The following is a 23,813-nucleotide window of genomic DNA, read 5'->3' on the forward strand; positions in this document are numbered from 1 at the left end:
CCTGGCTAATTTCACTGAGCATAAAACCCTCTAGCTCCATCCATGTTGTTGCAAATGGTAGGATTTGTTTCCTTCTTATGGCTGAATAATATTCCATTGTCTATATGTACCACATCTTCTTTATCCATTCATCTACTAATGGACACTTAGGTTGATTTCATTTCTTGGCTTTTGTAAATAGTGCTGTGATAAACATAGGGATGCATCTGTCTTTTTCAAACTGGGCTGCTGCATTCTTAGGGTAAATTCCTAGAAGTGGAATTCCTGGGTCAAATGGTATTTCAATTTTGAGCATTTTGAGGAACCTCCATACTGCTTTCCACAATGGTTGCACTAATTTACATTCCCACCAGCAATGTAGGAGGTTCCCCTTTCTCCATAACCTTGCCAACATTTGTTGTTGTTTGTCTTTTGGATGGTAGCGATTCTTTGTTTCGAGTTTTTATCATGAATGATGTAGTATTTTGTCAAATGCTTTTTCATCTGATTATATGGTTTTTATCCTTTTATTAATGTGGTATATCACATTGATTGATTTGTGGTTATTGAACCATCCCTGCAATCCTGGGATAAATCCCACTGGTTTGTGATGAATGATACTTTTAATGTATTTTTTAATTCTGTTTGCTAATATTTTGATGAGGATTTTTGCTTCTATGTTCATCAATGGAAATTGTAATTTTCTTTTTTTTGTAATATCTTTATCTGATATAGCAGGGTAATGTTGGTCTCGTAGAATGAGTTTAGAACCATTTCTTCCTATATTTTTTCTATTGTTTTGGAATAGTTGAGAAGGATAGGTATTCTTCTTTCAGTGTTTGGTGAATTCACCTGTGAAGCCATTTGGTTCTGGACTTTTGTTAGGAGTTTTTAAACTTCTGATTCAATTTTGTTGCTAGTAATTTGTTCAGATTTTTTATTTCTTCCTGGTTTAGTCTTGAAAGATTGTATGTTTTTAGGAATTTATCTGTTTCGTCTAGGTTGTCCAATTTATTGGCATATAATTTTTCATATTAATCTGTAATACTTTTTATTTCTGTGGTGTTGGTTGTAATTTTCATTTCTGTTTTTATTTTTTTAAGTTCTGTCTTTTTCTTGATGAGTCAGGCTGAAGGTTTATCAATTTTGTTTATCTTTCCTAAGTGGGCTTTGTTCTTTTTCTAGTTCCTTTATGTTTAAGGTTAGATTGAGATTTTTCTCGTTTCTTGAGGTAGATCTGTGTTGATGTAAACCTCTGTGTTAGAACTGCTTTTGCTACATCCCAAAGATTTTGAACTGTTGCTGCTGTGTTTCTATTTTCATTTATCTCCAGGTATTTTTTTATTTTCTCTGATTTCTTTACTGACCCACTGTTTGTTTAGCAGCATGTAGTATAGCCTTTATGCTTTTGTGTTTTTTCTTGTTTTTTTTTTTCTTGAAGTTGATTTGTGGTTTCACATGGAATGTTGTTGGATCAGTCTTCCAAAATTTTTTGAGACTTGTTTTGTAGCCTGACCTGTGATCTGTCCTGGAGAATGTTCTATGTGTACTTGAAAAGAATGTGTTTTCTGTTTTGGGGTGAAATATTCTGTTAATATTTTGGATGAATACATATCTGTTAAGTCCATCTGGTATAATATGTAATTCAAAGTCACTGTTTCTTATTGATTTTCTGTGTGGATTTATTGACTAATGTAACTGGGGTGTGAAAGTCCTTTATTATTACTGTATTACTGTCAGTTTCTACCTTTATGTCTGTTAATGTTTATATGTTTAGGTGCTCCTGTGTTTAGTGTATAGATACTAACAATTGTTAAATACTCTTGTTGGATTGATTTATTTATCTTTACATAATGCTCTTTTGTTAGAGTCATAGCAATGATAAAAATAATGCTGCCCAGATTTTTTCTTTTCTATTTGCATGGAGTATATTTTTCCATCCCTTTATTTTCAGTCTATACGTGTCTTTAGGTCTGAAGTGAGACTTTGAATACAGCATATAGATGAGTCTTGTTTCTTTATCCACTCAGCCACCCTGTGTCTTTTGAATGGAGCATTGAGTCCATTTACATTTAAAGTAATTATTTATGAGTATATACTTATTGCCATTAAAAAATTTTTTTCTAGTTGTTTTTTTGTAGGTCTTCTTTGTTCTTTGTTTATTCTCTTGCTCTCTTCCCTTGTGACTGATCACTTTCTTTAGCACTATTCTTGGACTCAGTTCTTTTTATGTTTTTATGTGTCCATTATATGTTTTTGGTTTGTGGTTATAAAGAGGTTCATATATGACATCCTAAGTATATAACAGCCTATATTAAGTTGATGGTTGCTTAAGTTCAAATATGTTCTAAAAGCACTACATTTTTCTCTTGAGGTTTGAATTTCATTTCAAAGAGTACTTTTCAGAAAGAACACTGGCAAGGTGTGAAGACTGGCTTGGAAGATAGTGGTGCTAGAGATAGGTAGGCTAAGTGAGTTTGAGGGCCTGAAGGTGGGGTAGCATATTGGCAGGAGGTGCCACACTGGAAAAACACAGTCCCATGTGAGACTTGTTAGCTCATTGATTTAGAATGGAAGTCAGCCCTTTATTTTAGTTGAAGGCTCTTGGATGGGCCATTTATTATGTTTGGAGCTGGTGAGGGTTTGGAAGAGACGGATGGGGTTTAGAAAGAATGCTTGTGGAACAGACAGACAATATGCACCTGGAGAGAGAGTGTTGGGTCATTAGCATAGTATCACTGGTTCTCAAACAGGGGCAATTCTGCCCCCAGTAACCATTTGACAGTGTCTGGAGACAATTTTGATTGTCACACTGGAGAGTGTGTATGTACCCGTGTGCATGTGCATGCATGCTGCTGGCATCTAGTGGGGACAGCCCCCTATGACAAAGAATTATCTGGCCTAAAATGTCAATAGTACCAAGATTAAAAGACCCTAATGTACATATGTAAATGTGTATATAGTCTTGGGGTGAGGGGGTTTCAACAGAAGGGGTTGGATGTTTTTATGTACTGTAAACGTATCCACTTACGTATATTAAGTGCATAAAGATGTGTGCAGACAATTTGTGAGAGTTTACATATTGCTAGTTAGTTTATGATTGCATAGCCCTCAAAAACAACCTAGAATATGGGTATATATATATATAGTAATGCCAGTTACCTTTGCTGGATATATTTGTGCCTCTTTTCCTACTAGTAAAGAAATGAAAGTGGTTGAAAGACAAAACAACCAGATATAAGGAAGAGATATTTCTACATGCTGAATTTGAATTCTAGATTTTTAGATGTGGGAGGAATCCTAACCTCTTCATTTTTGTATATGAGGATGCTCAGACCTAGAGAGGGAAAAGCAGCTTGTTTGCAAATCACTTAGCTAGTAATTGGCAGTTTAAACCAGTACTCAGATTTCAGACCCCTGACTTTTTTTAAAGTTCATATTTGTATGTTTTATCTTTGCAAAACACTTTTTCAGTATAGAGGTCTTTTATTCTCACCTAACTCAGGGAACTAGGTGGTAGCAATATCCCAGTTTAAAGAAGGTAAAACTAAGGTTTAAAGACAGTAATGAACCCAGTTGCATGGGAACGTTAAGTGGTGGTGGCAGAAAGTAGGGTGCTTTATTAAATCCATAGCCTGTGCCCCTTGAGTTTTGTACAGAGAAGACATACATCAAAGAATATCATGGAATAGGAAAATAGGAAAAAGGCAGCCTGATATAATGAGGATGAAATAAATGTTCACCAAGTAGGAGAACTGAGTAACACTGAGTCCTGCTTGGAAACTGCTGAAATTGGGACGAGGGAAAGCTTAGGTAGTGGTTGGATTACCAAATATCATAATATTTATATTTCTTCTACTTTTCTCTCCTCTATCCCTCAGAACCATTCATTTTGCCACCCTTATTATGCTTAATTTTTAAACCATTCCAGTTGATTTCTAATTTTACTCATCAGGAACAGAAGAGTCCTAAAGCCTTGAGATTGCAGTCATCATGTGTTCATGGATTCTTTTTTTAGAATTTGACCTTATCCTGCATTTTCTTAACTTGTAGCATTTCTGTTGTGTTTAGTATCTGCATCATTTACTATCATATACCAAAGTGGGTTTCTTCTTAGTAGATACCACTGTAATGGACCTAAGCTTTTGGAATGGGAGCTTGAAACTTTTGAACTGTGGAAAGTTGTTGTTTTCTCTCATCTAATATTAGTAAGTACTTTTTTCATCTGCAATAGCGTCTAAAAACATTTCATAACCTGTGAATGCTCTGCAGGATGCCATCATTCTGTTTTAACAAAAAATAAAGACCCCGGCTTTATCCTGGCCTTGTTAGGAGAATCTGTAAACACACACCTCAGTAGTAGTTGGTCTTCGGTTGCTGCTGTTGTTAACCCTGGCATAGGAAACATTCTCTTTCTGCTTGGTAAACCACATCGTGGGTGTATTCCTGAACAAACTGTTTTCTTTAGGAAACAATTTTTTGAAACGCACTTCACATTTCCTTCTTAGTCCCCACACCCCCCCCTTCCAAGGCTCACATTGGGGTTAAAACACCTTTCCGTGTTATTTTCATTATTGCTCTCCCCACCCCCAGCCCCACTCCTTTCCTGTTTCCCCCTCCTCTTTTCCCCTAACGGCACTGTTCTGCAAAGCCTGCGATGATTGATATGATGGCAGTGCTGTCATTCTTTTTAACCAAAAAAAAAGTCATTTTTGTTCTAGTTATTTTAATAGAGTCCCATTAAAGATGTATTGCTGACTGAAATATCGGCATGAAGGGCTCTCACTGAGCTGAGCCCAGGAATTAAGAAGTCAGGAAATCGGCTGCTGCATTGCAAGAGAGCCTTGTGTGACACCGAATCTCCTGATTGGGGAGATCATTACTGCTATTATGACTCGACTTGCGTAGGAATTTTAAATTCCATCTGAATGTCAGTAATAACCCTCTTAGCAAATTATCCTGAATAAAATCACGAAGGCATTTTATATAATAGGTGTTGAATTACTGGATAGATTTGCTAATTAAATACTCTTTGTTCTGCTGCAGTTGACATTACAGGGTAAGATCTTGAACAATTATTCTCAACAGCTGTACTTTGTTAAGGGAAAAATTAACCACAAAGTTTATTTTTTTACACTTGAAGTTGGCAGATTTTTGAAATGTGCTTGAAAAAATTCCATCATCCAATTGGTAATGAGTAGATAAATATGCAGGTGTTGCTGTGAAATCAGATAACTGCAGACTGCCTTATTAATGAATTTAGCAAGCCTATAGCCCTGTTTTCTAGCTGTTGGCACTTATAAAATGATTTTTGGTTGGAACAGGTAGCTTTAATATTAGGCTTGTCACGTGAACTTATGGATGGCCATCTTTTAGTCACTGTACCTTGTGTCCAGTAAACCTTTCTAGATACCTGTGACTTTTTTAAAAAACATTTCCTTAATGGGAAAAATATCTATAATGTGTAAGTTTTTGACTGTTGGCTTCTGGAACATTCATGTGATAGGGACTTTCTAACAAGGCTATGAGACATAATGAAAAGAAAATGAAACATAAGGTCCAGCTTCTAGATCAAGGTCTTGACTAGCTCTGTTATTTTGGCAGAGCCTAATAATATTCCTCATCTGTAAAATGGGGTTTATAATACTGCCTACTTCTTAGGATTATTCATTCAACATTCTACAAATATTCATTAATAGCTACCATGTACCAGGCACTCCTCTAGATACTAAGAATTTGTTAGCCCATAGGATATCCAACAGCTGAGCCCTCCCCAGTGAGCAGTTTGAATTGAGGGCAGCTTTGGAGTGGTCTTCCTCATTAGCATTTGGGTAAACTTTGGTCTGGGGAGGGCTCTGTGGTACCCACCATCTAGAACTGATGAGTGAAGAAGCATGAGAGGTCAGGGTCACACTGGTCGTGGGTTGTCTCCTACTGAAATGACAGCAGAGTTGATGAGCTGTGGTGAGGACCTTGAACCTGAGACAGAACATTGTCATCAACTGCTGTTGAGGTCCACTGGAAAGACGGTGATTAAAACTATCCTCAGAAATTGCTACAGCCTATATAGAGAGCTACTTGGCTATATTTATCAAAAATTGAAAACCATGTAACCTTTGGCCCAATAAATCCTCTTGTAGGGGTTTATCTTGTTACTGACAGATTGGCAGGTTACATGCATGTCAGGATTACTTGTTGAAGTGTGGTTATAAAGGCAAAGATTAGAAAAACCTATGTGTTCATTAATAGAAGCACTAGATAAATCATGATCGAGCCACATGGTAGAATACTATGTAGTCATCAAAAAAGAGTAAGGCAGCTTTTTATGTGTGGATATGGAATTATCTCTAAGATAAAGTTTAAGTGAGAAAAGCAGTTACAGCATATATAGTCTTACAGTTTTGTCTTCTCCCGTTTCTGTGCAAAACATCCACCAAGAGGTTTCTGCCACCAAGGAGAAAATCATTTTGGTAGCAGCCTTCAGATTATGCGTGGAAATGGTTGTGAGTTGGTGGCAGGAGTGAATGGGGGTGGGTGATGGATCTGAAAGGTGAAGGTTTCCAGTTCACAATGGAGGTGCAATCAAGGATGACATAATAGGTTTGGTTCATGGTGTGAAAGAAGAGTAGAAGGAATTGGTGACTGCATATGTGGAGTTGCAGAGAAAGGTTGACAGATTGCTCCTGAGGTATTTTACTCAGTTAACAGTTACATTGTGGAGTGTCTGTTGTGATGAAGAAAGCTAAGCCTATCAAGGTGGAAGGGGCAGAGGGTGAAGAGAACTTCTGATAAGTACTGCTGTCCTCATTATGATCAACTTGACTTGGGTTGATCTCATTATTGCCCTTTTCCCGAAGGAATTGTCAGGTATTCTCCCACAATGCATTTCCCTGTAATTTAAATATTAAAAAATGAAGGTGAAGTGGAGGAGAGTGAATGTTTTTTTATGAGTTAACTGAATTGCAGTGCCTAGTAGAAAAGTAATTGGGATTACTATGAAACCTATCAGTCAACTAGGAAACAGTTTTCTGAGTGCCTGTTGTATGTGGCCTAGAGTGAGGCACAAACATTGGCTCTGACCTCCGGGAGCTTCTGGTCTAATTGGGGAGGGGACAAACTGTCAACTGAAAACTGTTTTCAGAATGGGATTACGACGATTATCCTAGGCAAATGGTCCTTAACCTTGCTTGCAACATAGGAGTCAGTCATCTTAAGAGCTTTTTCAAAAAATTGCAGGGCCAGGTATTGGTAGTTTTTAAAGATCCCCAGGCGATTCCACTGTACAGCCACTATTAAAACCACTGGTTAGCCTAATCCTGTTCACTACCACCCACCATCCCCAGGTGGGGGAAGGACTTCCTTCCCCAAGAGCATAGGACAACGAACTCTTGAACAAAATTGGGAGACAGCAGTAGAGAGGCGAGGAGAAGGCAATGAAAATGGATAATGGTATATGTGAAAAGAATACTCTAAGGTCAGGATTCATAGGGCTGTGTAATGTATGTCTCTAGTCTTACAGCTGTCTGGGCCTAGGGACAAACCTATCTCGAGTTAGTATCTAGATGTTTGTTTTCATTCACTGAATGTTTATTGAGCCCCATGTTTGTATTGGGTGGTGTGCTAGCTTCAGGGAATATAGTGAAGATCTACTCCCAGCACTTAAGAAATTTAGAGAAGAAATTTAAATCTAGTGCATATATGTTTTTTTACTTTTTAAGATCCTGAATACCATGGGTAAGAAGTCCCAGATTTGAAATGCTCTGTCAAGCTTTTTTGTTTAGCCATGTGGTTCTATTTAAATATTAGTAATAAGAATTGTTTGCCTTTTTGCCATATTATAAGGGGGTATTTTTATTATGCATGTTTATTAAAGATAGATCTTTACAGTAGATCTGCTTAAGGATCTCTTAAGTATCAGAGGCAAACTTATTTTTTTATTACGTTGATGTTGTTATTTTGAGTGTTGTAGTTAGAAAACCATCAAGAGCTTTGAAATAAATGGAAATGACAGATCATTGGGTTACTTATCTCTATATGATTGTATTTATGTTTTTGTAATTATGTAATGCATTAATCTTGACTTTTTGTTTCATTTAGATTTTGATGCATACAAAAGAGATGGTACAGAAGGTAATGCTGAGCATTTTCATCATATAAAGACCCTTAAATGTCATAACCTGGTGACGTTTTTATAGTCAAGGAAAATTGTAGACCAAACAGACTGGAAATGGCTTCTTAGGATGCCTAGTTTACGTTTATAATCCCTCCTAATGGATTATAGCTTTTTTCTTTTACTAACACTGATATGATCTAGCCGCTGCTTGAAGCCTATATGTGAGTGTTTCAAGCAAATTAGTAACAGTGCTAATTAGAGTTTACTTCCAGGCCTTTATACTGTATGTACTCTAGTGTTGTTTGTTATGATTGATTTTTTTGGCACTCTTCATATTCTACTAAATACTGTTTGAAACTGTTAAGAATTAAATATGGATTTGTGCCCCTGAATTTTAAAAACTCATTATGTTTCTGCTTTATAAATTGCCATGACTACTAAGCTTATGGTACAGTGGGTAAATTTAGACCCCCTTTCTTAGTCTCTTAACCTCCTTTCTGTTATTCAATTCCACATTTTATTTCAGTTGAAAATAAACATTCATTCCCCTTGCCACTTTACTCTCTGTTTTAAGAAAATTAGGTAGATTTTCTTAATGTGGTAGTGTTTGCTTTTCTATTTTATTGGGGCTTAATTTTTTATTGTACCCCCCCCAGCAATATGGATGAAAACAAACATAAACTTCTGAAAAATCAGTGGAACCTGTAATTTCTGTAATAATTATGGAAAGTCTTCAATTTCATTGTGTATAACGGTCACTGTGTTTTTGTTGTTAATTTTTATAATTTTTGCTTTTCATTAGATGAATCTTGAAGTTATTTATGGAGATACAGATTCAATTATGATAAACACCAATAGCACCAATCTGGAAGAAGTATTTAAATTAGGAAACAAGGTAAGATATTATGATGAAATTACCTACTCTGTGAATTTTGTTTTAACATGGAACCTCATAAATCCACATATATGTATGTGCTTCTGAAAATTATAAATTTAGTGCCTTTCAATTCTTCATCTTTTTGTTTTTCTTAATTTCTATTCCAAGTGTTTGTTTTGGGAGCAAAATTCAAAGGAAATTCTTTTCCCTTAAATAATTTGTACATTTTTCCTCTGAAAACAGTCTAAGAATGGTAAGCTTAAGATGTGATTATGTTAGTACTTATCACATTGTCATTCATAAGGAAAGTATGGCTCTAGTGGTATTCAGGTGCATATATACACTGATAGATATGGATAAATGCCTACCTACATACCTATATACATTTATAAACATCTACAATGTTTACGATAGTACTTAAAATGTATTTGAAAAGGCAAGGGGACATTCAAAAGTAATGATATGTAACCTCCTACTTGCAGCTCACAATCAGCAAATGTTCCCCCCCAACTTTTTATTATGAAAAGTTTCAAACATACAGAAAAGATGAAACTGTATAGTACAGTTATCATTTGTATGTCCGCCACTGTACTTAGACTTAACAATTGTTGTTTGTATATACATACAAAAACTTATATATTTATATATAGCAAGTGTTTCTTGAGCAGTTGCTATGTTAAATAGTGTCCCAATAAACTAAAAATAAGATATCATCTTACAAAACAACAACTTCCTGCCTTTGCTCCCTGAAATGTGTGAAGTTTGAACTATAGTCTTCACTTGAGAGCACTTGGCATATTGTCCTTACATAGGACCTTGAAAAGCTGTGTGTTTTTTATTGAGGCGATGGTCTGTGCCTTGACTCTCAATAAACAGCAGGTGACAGTTCATATTTTGTTTTAATATACTGTTATTTCCTTAGTCAGGGTACTGTGGGAAGAACAGGAAGATCTTAGACATCATTTAAATAGTCAAAATTTTACTTACTTATTTCTGGCCACATATCTACTTGTTGGACTATTTAATCTCTAACTTACTAGTTTGAAGGTAAGTACATATGCATACAATTTTTATTTCAAAAACACTATTTCTTAATTTTCATAAATTTTCTGGGGCTAATCCTACCAGTTCTGTCCTTTGGTTAAATGAGATGATATTTTTATATGATTGTCTTTTTTTTTTTAAGTCTGTTTTGGTCCCTATGCTCCTTCAATGTTCTTGCTTACTATACTATCCAACATAACATAGTGTTGTGTATAACCAGAGTAAATGCATTCTAATCTGTGTGAATTCAAGTTCTGTTTAGATTTAACTCTTGGGAATTTGTATAGCATAGTTGTCTTCTCCCCATTAGATGTTTGAGAAGTTAATGTCAATGGCTGAAATTTTTACAGGTCAAAAATGAAGTGAACAAGTTGTACAAACTGCTTGAAATAGACATTGATGGTGTTTTCAAATCTCTGCTACTGCTAAAGAAAAAGAAATATGCTGCTCTGGTTGTTGAGCCAACATCAGATGGGAATTACTTCACCAAACAGGAGCTGAAAGGATTAGATATAGTTAGAAGAGATTGGTGTGATCTTGCTAAAGATGCTGGAAAGTAAGTTCAGTGTTCATTTTTGCTTTTGTTGTTTGTGTTTAAAAAATCCAAGCATTCGTGATGTGGAGTATACCTGTGATTCTGCCAAGCACAAGGACACAACTTCTTTTTTGTTATTATTGTTACTGCGTGTTAACAATTCTTACTGTTTGGTGTAGAATTCTACAGTTTCCACTCACTAATATGAGTGGAATTTTTCTCTTCCACTCAGGAGATGTTTGCTGGTAAGGTACATCCTCTGAGTTTTAATTTGTGGTGAGGTAAACCCTCACGTTTTAAATCCTGACAGAGTTGGTTTCATTGATATTGGCTTGCTTTTGTTTTGTTTTGCTTTACTGTTCCTATTGGAAAGTGCCTTGTGTTGTGCTCCTGAATCTTCCTAGAGCCTCTTTAGGAACATAATTATTAAGGTGTCCCTGTGTTGCAGCTTAAAATGTTCTGGGATTCAAAGTGGGCCATGGAGTGAGATTTTGTTCCCACCCCATATCATTTGCATGTAAGAGTCTTTCTAATCTCGGGTTAATTTAAAAGCTAGCTTTCAAATACCATATGCACCTCAGACATAATAAATGTAGTAACTGACTCCTTAGCTTTGTGTCCGAGACTGAAGATTGTGATAATAAGACCTGTTTGTTTTTTTTTAGGATCACATTAATTTATAAAGCACTTGTTTTAGAAAAGCTAATCTATATGTACTTAATGTACCATCTTTCCAGATACTCCTTTTTGTGAACCTGAGCAATTCTGAAAATAGAAGAATTTTTTCTTTAAAGCAAAATTTTAAATTGATTTTGATATTGCTGAATATCAGAATTTTTTACTTGTTTTGCAGTCTTCCTCTGCTTTCAAGTTGGGAGATTGAGCAATTGGTGCTTCTGCAAAACTACTCTTGATTAGGCAAAGTTGATCATCTGAGTACAGGTCACTGTTAGCCTCTTACAAAATGTAGCTTGAAATGCTTCATTGCCCCCAGATGTACCCAAAGATGAAACTACTTTGTATAGACTGCCGATTAGAGTGTTCTCTTCAGCTTTGTGTTTTCTAAGAAAAGATGCATCATAATAGAAGTAAATTTCTCTGAGTTAGAAATGTATTAGTAATTAAAGCCATACAAATGTTTTTGTCAGGGTTCTTTTTCTGACAAATTATAACGCAGCTGTCAAACCCTTGCTCTGCATTTTCTCAGAAATGGATAAAATACTGGCCTCCTTACTCCTTTTTCTTTTTTTCCTTTGTTTGGGGGGAGGTTCTGATAAAATAAGATGAAGTTTTTGAGGGGCGGCACAAGGTTAGAGAACACTGAGCAATATAATGAAGCTGAAGAAAGAAAAGGTTGAAATTTTTTTTAATTTGTGTTAAGAACTTGTATTTGTACTTACCTAGCTAATGGTGATCTCAGGCAGAGAGGGTATCTTGATATCAGAGATAATATCTTGGTGCCTTATGAGGAAAGTGAAAATACTTGTCTTCTAAAATTTTAACCTATGAGTAGAATATAACTTTATGAATTTTGTAATTTCATAAAAATATGATGGAACATATACCTTTCTCCGTCCACATTTTGTATAAAGCATTAGCTGCCTCATAAAAAATGGTCTGTGTGTTTAAGGGCAAACCTGACATTCCAAGGTTGGTAAACCTTTGGTAGAGTTAATGTTAAAAAACAAATAGTAACGGCCTTTTGGACATTAACCCTCATGTTAGCTTTTAGTATGGTCTTGCCCACATGTTAATCTAATGGCATTTATCTTCCTTTTCTCTCCTTTATTAATAAAGTATGATATTAAAAAAATGAATCCCTCTCTTTTTTTGCAGCTTTGTCATTGGCCAGATTCTTTCTGATCAAAGCCGGGACACTATAGTGGAAAACATTCAGAAGAGGTTAATAGAAATTGGAGAAAATGTGCTAAATGGCAGTGTCCCAGTGAGCCAGTTTGAAATTAACAAGGTAAATGTAGCATTTATTGCTGAGCCCAGCTGCTGCCATGTGTTTTTCACCTCCTTCAGATAGTTGAAGAACCACCACATCCTTGCAATTGAAATAAATTCTAGCTGGTGATGAAAGCTGCTTAACAACTATCTCACAGATTGAGCATTAGCATACCACGCCTCCTCTTCCATCCACTGGTACTGCCGCGGCCGCTGGGGCCTTCTCTCTCTAGTCCTTAATTTGTGGAAGCTTTGTTTCTAGAGGTTCTGTGGACTGATAGCATTGCTGTTGCAGGGGCTAGAGAGTATTATTAGGTTCTTAATAGTCCTCCTAAGGTACAGTCGTTTTGGGGTGCAGGACTATAAGCATGGAGACACAAAGAGAGACAGTGGGAGTGTGTTCATCACAGAAGGCAATCCTTAGAGTTACTGTAACCGGAAGGCTTTTTGGGGCATATTTATTTAGAATTAAGATAATGATAGCACTTTCTGTATTTTCCAAGCACTTGAGCTTTTTTTTTTAAACTATATATGTACTTTCTGATAGTCTTTAGTTGTTGAAAATAGGAAATACTTTTTCTTACCTAATTTGAAAAATAAACTCTTGGTTTCCAAAGTGCTGTGTCACACAAAATGTTAGGTTACAGGTTTCTTTTTTTCTCATTTAAAAAAGTATCCTTACATATTCAGAAGCTCATTTTGCAAGTACATTTTACCTATTTTGTGGTAAATAGATTTCATTGTCACAGCTCATATAAAGAAGAATTTTAATGTAAAAGAATCTAGTGATGACATTAAATGAAAGTGTTAGAATTAAACTCAATTCATAATACCGTATGCTAAGTTATGCGTGTCATTTTTGTATATTTCCTTACTCTGAAAAACATTTTTGCATTACAGCAGTTACAATATATATTATTTTGAAATCTGTTTTCACTTAACATATTTTTCCACCTTTCTATATTACCTTAGCATTAATCTTTTATTTCACCATACATCTTTATTTAAAATTTGTTTGTTTTACATTGTTTATTTTTGCTATTGTAGATATCTGCATTGAACACCTGTGTTCATTTAATTTTTTACTTTTGGATGAATTGCTCTCTTAGTTGAGGTGAACTATTTGAGTCAAAAGATAAGAATATCTGTATGGCTTTTGCCGAATTGCTTTGTAAATTGATACCAATTAATAAAATGTGTGTGCCAGTTTCACCACAGATTTGCTTATATTGATTGGTCATATTTCATTGGTGATATTTACATAAAACATTGCCTCTATTATGGATATGAAACGATATTTCACCATTGGATTTAGTTTGCAATTCTTTGATTCCTAGAGACAGTAAGTATTTTCTGTGCATATCCTTACAATTTGTATTTATTCTTAGGTAAGTCATTTGTTTCCTACACCTTAACCATGGTGTCTTTAATGTTACAGAAGACATTCATTAATACATGAAAAGTACAAAAAAGTAATAAATATTATAAGAAGATATGCATTTTGGCCCTAGCTCTTTAAGTGATATACCTGTTGGCATGGAATCACTAGGGAATGTAGAAAGTGGTTTCCTTTCAGATTTTGTTTGGTCTCTTTCTCAAAATTTACATGAGTAAGAGTTAGGACTTTAGTCTTCCACTGATCAGTTTTGCATCAATTCTGCAGATTTTATCCCTGACAGGTCTACCTTCTTAGACATGTGGGCCCTCCATGGCAAGGGGTTCGAGGCATGAGTGTGAAAGGCTGAATCCAAACATGACTACATTATTGGCAAAATAACACTGGGCATATGTCCTCTAGGGTAGTAGGCCCACAGTCATCTTCTCATATGAATGACAATGTAATATTACTAGTGTGCAAAGAAACCTAGTGTCATAAAAACTCACAATCTCTGAGTTCTGATGAACAGTCTACGGTCTTGGTATTTTTAAGTTTTTGTTATCAAAATTTTAAAACTTACACAACAGTAAAGAGAACAGTATCACGAACCCCCATGAATCCATCACTCAGCTTCAGTCGTTTTCAACTTCAAGTAAAATATTATTGTTAGTAACAATAATTGTTACTACTTAGTGTGATCAGGGCTGTGCATATTTTTTTCTGTGGTGAAACTGAAACTGTTACTCTCTTACATTCTCCATTTCACTTGGTATAGGAGCTGGCAAATAATAGTTGTTCAGTGAGCATTAAAAGAGTTCATTTGCTTGTTTAATCATCCATTCATCAAACATGGAGTACCTCTTATGTGCACAGTACTAGATTCTGGGATATAAAATGGAATAAGCAAAGCATGGTCCATATATATTTTTTTATTTTGCTATCATTAATGTACAGTTACATGAGCAACATTGTGGTTACTAGACTCCCCCTATTATCAAGTCCCCACCACATACCCCATTACAGTCACTGTCAGCTTAGTAAGATGCTATAGAGTCACTAGTCTTCTCTGTGCTATACTGCCTTCCCTATGCCCCCCTACATTATACGTGCTAATCGTAATGCCCCCTTTTCCCCCTTATCCCTCCCTTCCCACCCATCCTCCCCAATCCCTTTCCCTTTGGTAACTGTTAGTCCATTCTTGGGTTCTGTGAGTCTGCTGCTGTTTTGTTCCTTCAGTTTTTTCTTGCATGGTCCATATTTTTAAGATGCTAGTGGTCTATCAAAGACATGTTCTTATACTTTTTTAATAAATAAGAATTTCTTCAGTGTTGATATAAGTATAGTAACTTCTGATGAAAAGACTGTGTATGTCATATTATTCCTATGTCTGTTTACAGCAAGCTGTTTATATGTCAAAGGTGATGTGTCCTGATTAACATTTGTCTGAATACCTGTACTATTTAAAACTTGTGAGCAATTCGGTTTTTACACTTTATCACTTTCAAAGGAGAATGGAATGGAGGGGTCCATGTATGTGACTTGTTGTGGATGGTTTTACAACATGATAGCTATATGTCTGTTTATATATTTATCTATATACTTGTTTTGTGATGTCGGTAGGGCTTGAAAATGGTAGGTTAACCTAGGATGGAGGAGTACAGTAGTGGGATTTACCTTTGCAGAGATTTTAGCCTTTTGACAAACACTGTGTGTGGTTTTCTGAACTACTGCAATTTTAGCTCATATATTTCATAAAGTAACCACCAGGAAGCATTTATTTAAAAAAATCAGGCCTTCTAAAAGTAGCTTGTGAAGTCCCCCAAATAACCCCAATCTAATAATTGGAAAGTATATCAGGTGAAATTCAGAATTTTTTTAACATTGCCCTTAAGTATAGTCAGTTGAAGAAGATAATGGTTTTCTTAAGTAGAATTATATTGATTGAGGGTTCTATGCAGTATTACCCGTCCGGGTCGATCAAGACTTCGCATAATGCAGGTTTGAGTAAATTCAAATACTTGGAGAGTTTCCTGGGCCCTCTCATATACTGAGTGTGTGATTTAGAAAGTTGTACATAACATGAATGTGTGTAGCCATGTTCGAGGACCTGCTTTATTCTACTGTAGTTCTCGAATTTCCTGGCATGGGACACTTTCATACTCTTAAAAAAAGTTGAGGACTGCAAGAGCTTTTGTTTATGTGGCATATGTTGATATTTACTGTTGGAAATTAAAACTGAGAAATCTACAAAGTATTTTGTTAATTTATTTAAAAATTACCCACTGTATGATTACAAATGTGATGACTTTTTTCCATGAAGAAGAGCTGTATATTTCAAAACAAAAATTAGCCAGAAGAGTGGCATCATTTTACAATTTAAAAAATCTCTTTAATGTCTAGTAGAAGACATCTGGGTCCTCAGGTCTGCTTCTGTGTGTCCAGTCTATTGTGAAGTATAGGAAGAAAACCCAGTTTCACATAAATATGTAGTTGGAAAAAGGAGCATTTTGATAAATCAGATAGTTGTGTATATTTTTTTAAATTCTATACCAATACTCTATGAGTGGTATTTTCTTAAAGGTTATTTGTAATGTGGACATCTGAAACCATGTCAATTAACTTTGTATGCTCTCACATTAAAATCTGTTGGTCTGTGTTGTACTGATGGATATTTAACCCATGCCTGACATGCATTGGTCACATGTTAAATGGCGGTTCCCTGAGTTTTGCGTATCTTCCAGATAATTGGTGCATTTTATCATACATTATCAAAAATCACATTTAAAAATATTCCTACTTAATGTCAGCAGAAAAGTCATTTACAGATTCAACAGAAAAGTCAAATTCACAGGTGGGAACAAGTTTTCCAAATTTCTAGTTTGCACTTGAAAGCTTGAATTTTATCATAGGTAGTGTATACTGTCATTTGTTTTCCTTTAAGTGGCAGGCTCACTTGCTTCTTTTTTGAGAAATTGTCTGTCAGATACCTAAGTCAGAGTAACAGTAGTTGGCTAGTTATTTTTTAAATAATAATTGTGCTCTGTGAAAAAGGTAGCTAGTTTAGCTTGCAACTCAAACACTTGCACAAGTGCTTTTTCTCGAGCGACCTTCATTCTTCATATATAGTAGGCATGCCTTGTGCATACTTCCTGTTTTGTCATACAGAATATTAGCCTTGTGCTCAAAGGGTTGAGAGCCTTAAAAATTAATAATATGTACTGTTTCATGAAGGACATTCTTAAGTGAAACTGGCTTTTTAAAAAAATAACTGATGCACGGTGGTAAAGAACACAATGACTGTTAAGTACAGTTTGGTGCTGCAGCCCTCACTCATGTTCATAAGCAATCAGCACCTTTACCAACCATTGCTTCTGCATCATCAGTGCAAATAGTATTGTTAGGAAAATAAGTTTGATCTCTCAACCTCCTGAAAGGGTATCAGGAACTCCCTAGAGGTCTGTAGACAACTCTTATGTGATCTAATCACACAGCACCCTGTTCCCTTTCCTTCCTCTTATGTTTTGAAACCCACCCCTTACAGAGCTAGATAACCCCCTCTTTGTTTTGTGCATATTGAGTTGCAATCCAGTAGACTATTTTTTCTCACTTCTTGCTTTTAACTTTAGCTTTTTTCTTTGCCTGAAATATTCTTTCCCCATCACCTTTTCTCAAATCTTGTTTATCCTCCATGTGCCAGCTCGTTTTTCTCTTCCATGATTTCTGCTCTCAGATCAAGGTCATCTTTGCCTATCTAAACTCTATAACATTAGTTCACATCTCCCTTACAGTACATGTAGCTTACTTCAGAGGGTTTTTTGTTCTGTTTTGTTTGCGGAATGGGGAGCCGTCTGCTAATAGTGGATGATTTAGGGCCAGTGACTGTCTTACTCGTCTCACAGTACTTTATAGTGCTTAAACTTAGTGAATTATTGCAGAGTAAAATAATTTATTCTGCAAACATTTGGTTACTACTGTATGCCTTCAAGAATCATTCCGAGCACTGCAAATCTAGTCATGAGTGAGGCTGACATGTACCTGCTCTCGTGGGGCTTACTTTCTGTTACTGACTCACTCATTCTGCCTTTGTAGAGCTTGAGTTCACAGTGTGAGTAAATCCAGTCATTTCTGGTGCCTTTAGGATTTATTTAAGCTAGAAAAGCCTTTGAGAAACAGATTATTAAGTCAGCATAGCTGTTATCCATTTATTCTAACTAACCAGTTAATTCAGTGAGAGAATTGCAAACATTCGGAGAGACTCTACGGCTACACAGAAGACTGAATTTATAGTCTTAGTTTTTTTATCCATGTATTATGTGCCATGGCCCATAAACTTGTATTTATTTTTTGTCAGGGTTACATCTGGTTCTATTAGTTATTAAGTAAAGGAGAGAGGAACTTTTAGGATGGAATGTCTAAAGATTCTGTGCTAGTCTTTTCTATATATAGCTTCTGTCATTTTTATGTTTATGTGGCTGGTATGGTTCTAGCAAAGATAGTGTATATTGGTGTGAGAAGGGTGTTATTTTATAGTTTGGGGCTTTTTGTTCCCTCTTTTTCTCTTTCAGGCATTGACAAAAGATCCCCAGGATTACCCTGATAAAAAAAGCCTACCTCATGTTCATGTTGCCCTCTGGATAAATTCTCAAGGAGGCAGAAAGGTGAAAGCTGGAGATACTGTGTCGTATGTCATCTGTCAGGTAAAACGATCATAATAAGATTCTCATACCACTTACCAACCCATAGTAAAATCCAGATCACCACAGTGTCTCATATAGTGATCTTCAAAAGAATTGGTGCTATAAAGAGATGGCTTAGTCTGGTTGATTTTATAGGACTTAAAACATTAGTCCAGGGGTATGGCATATTTTATTATTAAAATTTCATAAACATTTAAGACCGGTGTTTTGGTTCACTGATACTGTTTTGGTGAGACAGGTATATATAACAGTAGCTACTTTTCCAACCCTGAATTAACTGAAGTGAAAATGTATGTAAGTTTGGTCATATGTCCAGCAGTAGATCTTTATCATTCCTTTTGTAACAGTTTCTATTATGAATACTGGTAGAGTAAGAGAATAAATGCATTTTTCCCTGCCCTGTGTTCAAATATTACTGTGTTAAAAAAAAGCATGAAGTGCCTGATTATATGGAGAAAAGTGAGTGATCCTAAAAGCATACCTTATGAAGAAAGCACAAATTATCTAACCACTTCCCCTTTTTTTCCTTTATTTTGAGTGGAGGGGGCCTAGAACCTACCTCCTTGCTTTCTTCCTGTTCCATAAGGCACTCTAAGGGACCTCTAGGCCTTCAGGAACAGTTTTAAACCATTAACCTGTTTCTTTTGAGAGCAGTATGCCTCTGGCAGTTAGGGATCGGGAGAGAGGATACGGAAGAGTAGTTTTATTTTCTTTGAGAGCACTTAACTCCAGTTGGAACAAAGGAGAGGTCTTATCCCTTCTCCCTGTTTAAAAAAAAAGAATCACAGCCTCTATCCAAATTCTTTCAAATTACTATGGTATGGTCTGTTTACCTGAAGGCATAATTTATCTGAATAAGACTGTTTCTTTTTAATTAGTTACTGCATTTTGTTATTACAGCAAAAAAAAGTGTTTTAGATAAGCCTTAAACTTCATTGCAGTATGATTGATCTTTATCAATTATATTCAAAGTTTTTAAATTCGTAGAGTCTTTTCAGAATTTGAAAGTTGTCTGCTAATATCTGCTCAGTACTGTAGATGATGTACATAACAAATGATTTAAGTACATGGACAGGAATCAGCACTTGACTCTGTCTCCCTCCTAGGGTTACCCTTGATTAAGAACTGTTACAGAAAACCAATTCCTGCAGGAAAATATTTCCATAAATGTCTGACTCGCTCAAGCCCTTAATGTGCTTTGCATATTGCCTCTGACAAGTCTCATCTCAAAAAAACAATTTTCATATTATGCAAATAAAGATTTTGGTAAATAGGCTAGTTTTTTTTTTCACTTATGTCTTCACATACATGGAAACACTCTTAGATTATTAATGACAGGAGCAGATGGCAGCATACAACTTTGAAAAATTATATAGGTTCCTTGAAATAGCATCTAATAATAAAATCCAGCCACAATTATGTTTTGGCTAAACCTGGAATGGAAATGTATGGTAGTGTGATCAATACATTTAAAAGTCAAGCTTATGTTCCTTGATGGCTAAATATTAGGTCTTATGATTTCTTTTTCTCAGGTCTTACTGATGTAGAAAACTCAAAATGCTAATGCTAATACAGTACAATAAATCTAATTTGATCTGTTTTCAATATTTTCCCCATTGCACTGGTGCTGGACCTTGTTTGCTTATTAAAAGTACAGTTCATGTTTCTTTTTATTAATTTGTTTTTACTATATCCCAGGAAAAACTATAGGACTTTAATTTACCTTTGTCCCCTAGCAGTGGGACATGCCTACTTTCAGCATGTTTGCTAGCCAAAGCTGCCTACCTGTTTTGCTTTTAAGCACTGACATTATTCCTTCTGTGTTTGATAATACAACCATATATTTAGAGTATGTTTTTGTAAATGTATGATAGCACATTTTTAAGATAACTGTTTACTACTCTAAGCAAAGGTGCCTTCCAAGAATTGCCTATTTGTCTAAACAGGTTCTGTTCTTTAAAATTCACATTTAGAATATAGTGCTTTGCCGATAACTTATTCAGATGAGTTCAGAGAGTAATGTTTTCTGTATCTAATTTATATTGTAATTCATAGTCTTGTAAAATCTGTGTGAATTATTTGCTGTGATCTTAAATCAACTTCCACTCCTTAGTTAGGTTTTAAATCTTTAATTATTTAACTTTCATTAGACATAATTTCCATAAGGCATGGCTTTAACATAATTGTTTTAATGGGCCCATTTGTCACCTGTCTAAAATTGTTTCCCATCAATTTCCTACTAAAGGTGACTACATAGTTTGGAATGAATTAACTGTACCTGGTTGTTTCTGTGAAGTATCTGCTTTGTGAAGTTCACAAATTACTACATGGGACTCCCAGACAGACCAACATTGCTTCTTAATCTGTTTTTAAAGGTGTATGCCACATATTATTGCATATACCATGGGCTCTTGAAAGATTTGAAAGTTAGGTCTTTGAAGGATATATCTTATGTCCTGGCCTAACTTTTTCCAACACAGTGCAGCAAAAAAACCTGTCCTCTTACCCATTCTTTTGAATTTAGTCATAATCAAGCTCATTTTTTAAAAAATACAATAAGAAAAATGTTTGGGTCATTGTTTAAACGAGTCTTTTGTGTGGCTATTTAAAATAAAAACTTTGTTAACTGGGAATATGCTTAGACATTTTCAACTGCTTTTTTAAAACTATGAGAGCATCATCTAAGGATATATTGGAAAGTAACTAGAGTGCCTTTTTAAGAAAGACATTTGCCTCTACAAACTTGGTTTTTATTCATTAAAAATTATTAAACTCAACATTGCTATAATCTTAAGGGCAGACCAGTTAAAAAAAACTAATTCTATAAATTGATCACATTTCATGTATTTGTTAAAAGGCATTCTGAATCCAGTTTGGTGCATGAAGACACTGCCTAAGGGTTTTTTACACTCTCCTTGTCACTGGCTGTCACCTTATTCTCATCTAACAATTAAATTTCTGAAAGGGCAAAAATTAAAGTTGATCAATTCTGCCTAATTTCTTTAACTGTGTTGTGAACTCCTAAAAAATAATTATAAGCAGGTCTTCTAATCTGAGGTTTGCTTCCTTTCTGGGTATTTCACTATATCTTAGAATAGGTAGAACCTAGCTGATAAACATCCCAGTTCTTTCCATCAGGAGCTTAGCCAGAGAGAGAGGCCCCTTGCCTCCAGTCTCTGGTAAAAATGGTGGTGTGGAAGGTTGCCTCTGCTTTGGGCTGGGTGCTGAACTGAGAAGGGACTGATTATAGCAGAGATGGGAGAATGGGATTCATGTTATAATCAGTTTTGCACAGCAGCTGAGTGTTGTGAATAGTTATAATTTACTAGTCTGACTATCAAATTTTGCTGTGCAGATGAGAAGTGGAGGGAGTGTTAGATGTGGGTCCAGTAGTGATGACTTTTTGATTTGCAGATGATATCCCATATACAGGGTTGTATGTGGACCAGTTACATAGAGTTTTACAACCTTCATTTTTATACAAAAGAGGGGGCCCTTGGAAAGAGGCTGTCTGACCCATCTTCCTTTTCTTGAGGAAGAACCAAGTAAATAGTGCAAAATGGCATGCCCTTTATTCTTGTGGCGAAATATTTTGCTTCTACTGCACAGCCACTCCACCAAAATATTCATTAATTTTACTATTATGCATTATGTCTTATACATAAGTTACTACTCTGTGGGTTTCAGTCACCTGTCTTTCTTGCTCATTTGCTTCTCAGTGATACAAATAGCTGCCATAGAAAATATTACCCCTAGGGTATTTATGATGATGCTATGACTAGAGTTCATGCGCGAAGGGATTGTATTAACATAATAAAAGGACCACACATGTTTTTTGTCATCACTCCTAAAGGGCCTTTCTGACTAGACTAATTCTTAGCAAGTCTTCTCAATGTGTGTCTGTGATATGGCAGGTGGAATTATTTAATCTAGTCATGCCATCTTGTTGGTTTCATGTTTCAACAAAAAATAGAACACAACACATGCTGGATTTACATTCTTGGACAGTGGGCGAGATGTTCTCCTTGATCTTCCTACTCTTAGATGCATATGAAGTGTTCACCAATAGGTCAAAGGACTTCTTGGTGTTTGGAATTAAATAATAAAGTTTGAATTGTTGTCCCTCTTTTTAACCAAGCCAGTGTGTGATTGAATTTCTCACACCTTTACCTGCACCATGCCCTCTTCTAGGATGGGTCTAACCTCACTGCGAGTCAGAGGGCCTATGCACCTGAGCAGCTGCAGAAACAGGACAGTTTGACCATTGACACCCAGTACTACCTGGCCCAGCAGGTCCACCCAGTCGTGGCTCGAATCTGTGAACCAATAGAAGGAATTGATGCTGTGCTCATTGCAACGTGGTTAGGTAAGTGTCCTGAGCTTGCGTAGCCCCTCACCTGGCAATGGCAGCCCGCCTGGTCCTCCCCTACCTCTGGTGAACCCTGTTTGTAGGCATGCTGCTGTGTGGAGAACTTCTTTGTTTTTAGTTGGGCATTTATTTTTTGCCTGCTCCATGGCAGGTACTCAGTCAGTAAATGCTGAGGGAAGAGAGGGAAGGCAAAAGAAAGGGTGAGATTTGAGGCACATTGTAGTCTCTGAGCTTACGTTGTTGTAGCTTTAATTGACTGAACTTCCATTAATAAGGAAATGGATGATGTCTTGATTATTGGTTCATATGTCTGTTTCTAAATATATTTTTGTATAAAGTGAGAATATGCAGTTTTTCGCATTAAAGTGCTGAATTTTTTGTATTCAATTCCCTGTGCGTATTCTACTCTACTTTAAATTCTTCTAAAACCGGACTCAGTGTTAGCCTCTAGGAATCAGCTGATACCTAATTTCTCATCATCCCAGGAGATGCTGGCCAACGCTGAAACCTCAATGTTTCTTTGACTTTTTGCTGTGTTATCAGACTATCTTCTCTTGCTTAGAAATGTATTTCATAACCTGCCCTGATTTCATTTCAGGACAACCAGCCCGACAGGAGTTGCATTGCTTGAAGGTCTCCACTCTGTCCTGTTGTATGCAAAGATTCATTAAGTACTTAGATGGCACCTCACCATCTGTAAATAAAGTCCAGGTGCCCTGACATCTTACAGTCTCTGACTCTAGCAGTTACAGATAGACTAACTTCCTAGCTCCAACACATATTGCTAGCCTTATTTCTTAATCTGTATACTCAGGATCTCCTAAGTATGGCGTTGGAAATTTCTTCCCAGCTTTATAGGAAATTTTCTCTC

At 35.9% G+C, this 23,813-nt stretch overlaps 1 protein-coding gene across 1 annotated transcript in view; it reads left to right on the plus strand.

Annotated features, from left to right (window-relative positions):
* The window catches only part of POLA1 (DNA polymerase alpha 1, catalytic subunit), a 288,452-nt gene that overhangs the window by 111,759 nt on the left and 152,880 nt on the right, over positions 1 to 23,813 (plus strand). Inside the window, exons 27-32 of the mRNA XM_036912786.2 lie at positions 8,077 to 8,109; positions 8,895 to 8,987; positions 10,364 to 10,569; positions 12,385 to 12,517; positions 18,442 to 18,573; positions 22,765 to 22,939. Coding sequence (XP_036768681.2) covers positions 8,077 to 8,109; positions 8,895 to 8,987; positions 10,364 to 10,569; positions 12,385 to 12,517; positions 18,442 to 18,573; positions 22,765 to 22,939 — 772 coding nt within the window. The remainder of the gene's footprint in view (positions 1 to 8,076; positions 8,110 to 8,894; positions 8,988 to 10,363; positions 10,570 to 12,384; positions 12,518 to 18,441; positions 18,574 to 22,764; positions 22,940 to 23,813) is intronic.

Source organism: Manis pentadactyla, chromosome X (assembly GCF_030020395.1).
Source record: "Manis pentadactyla isolate mManPen7 chromosome X, mManPen7.hap1, whole genome shotgun sequence".
Taxonomy (NCBI): Eukaryota; Metazoa; Chordata; class Mammalia; order Pholidota; family Manidae; genus Manis; species Manis pentadactyla.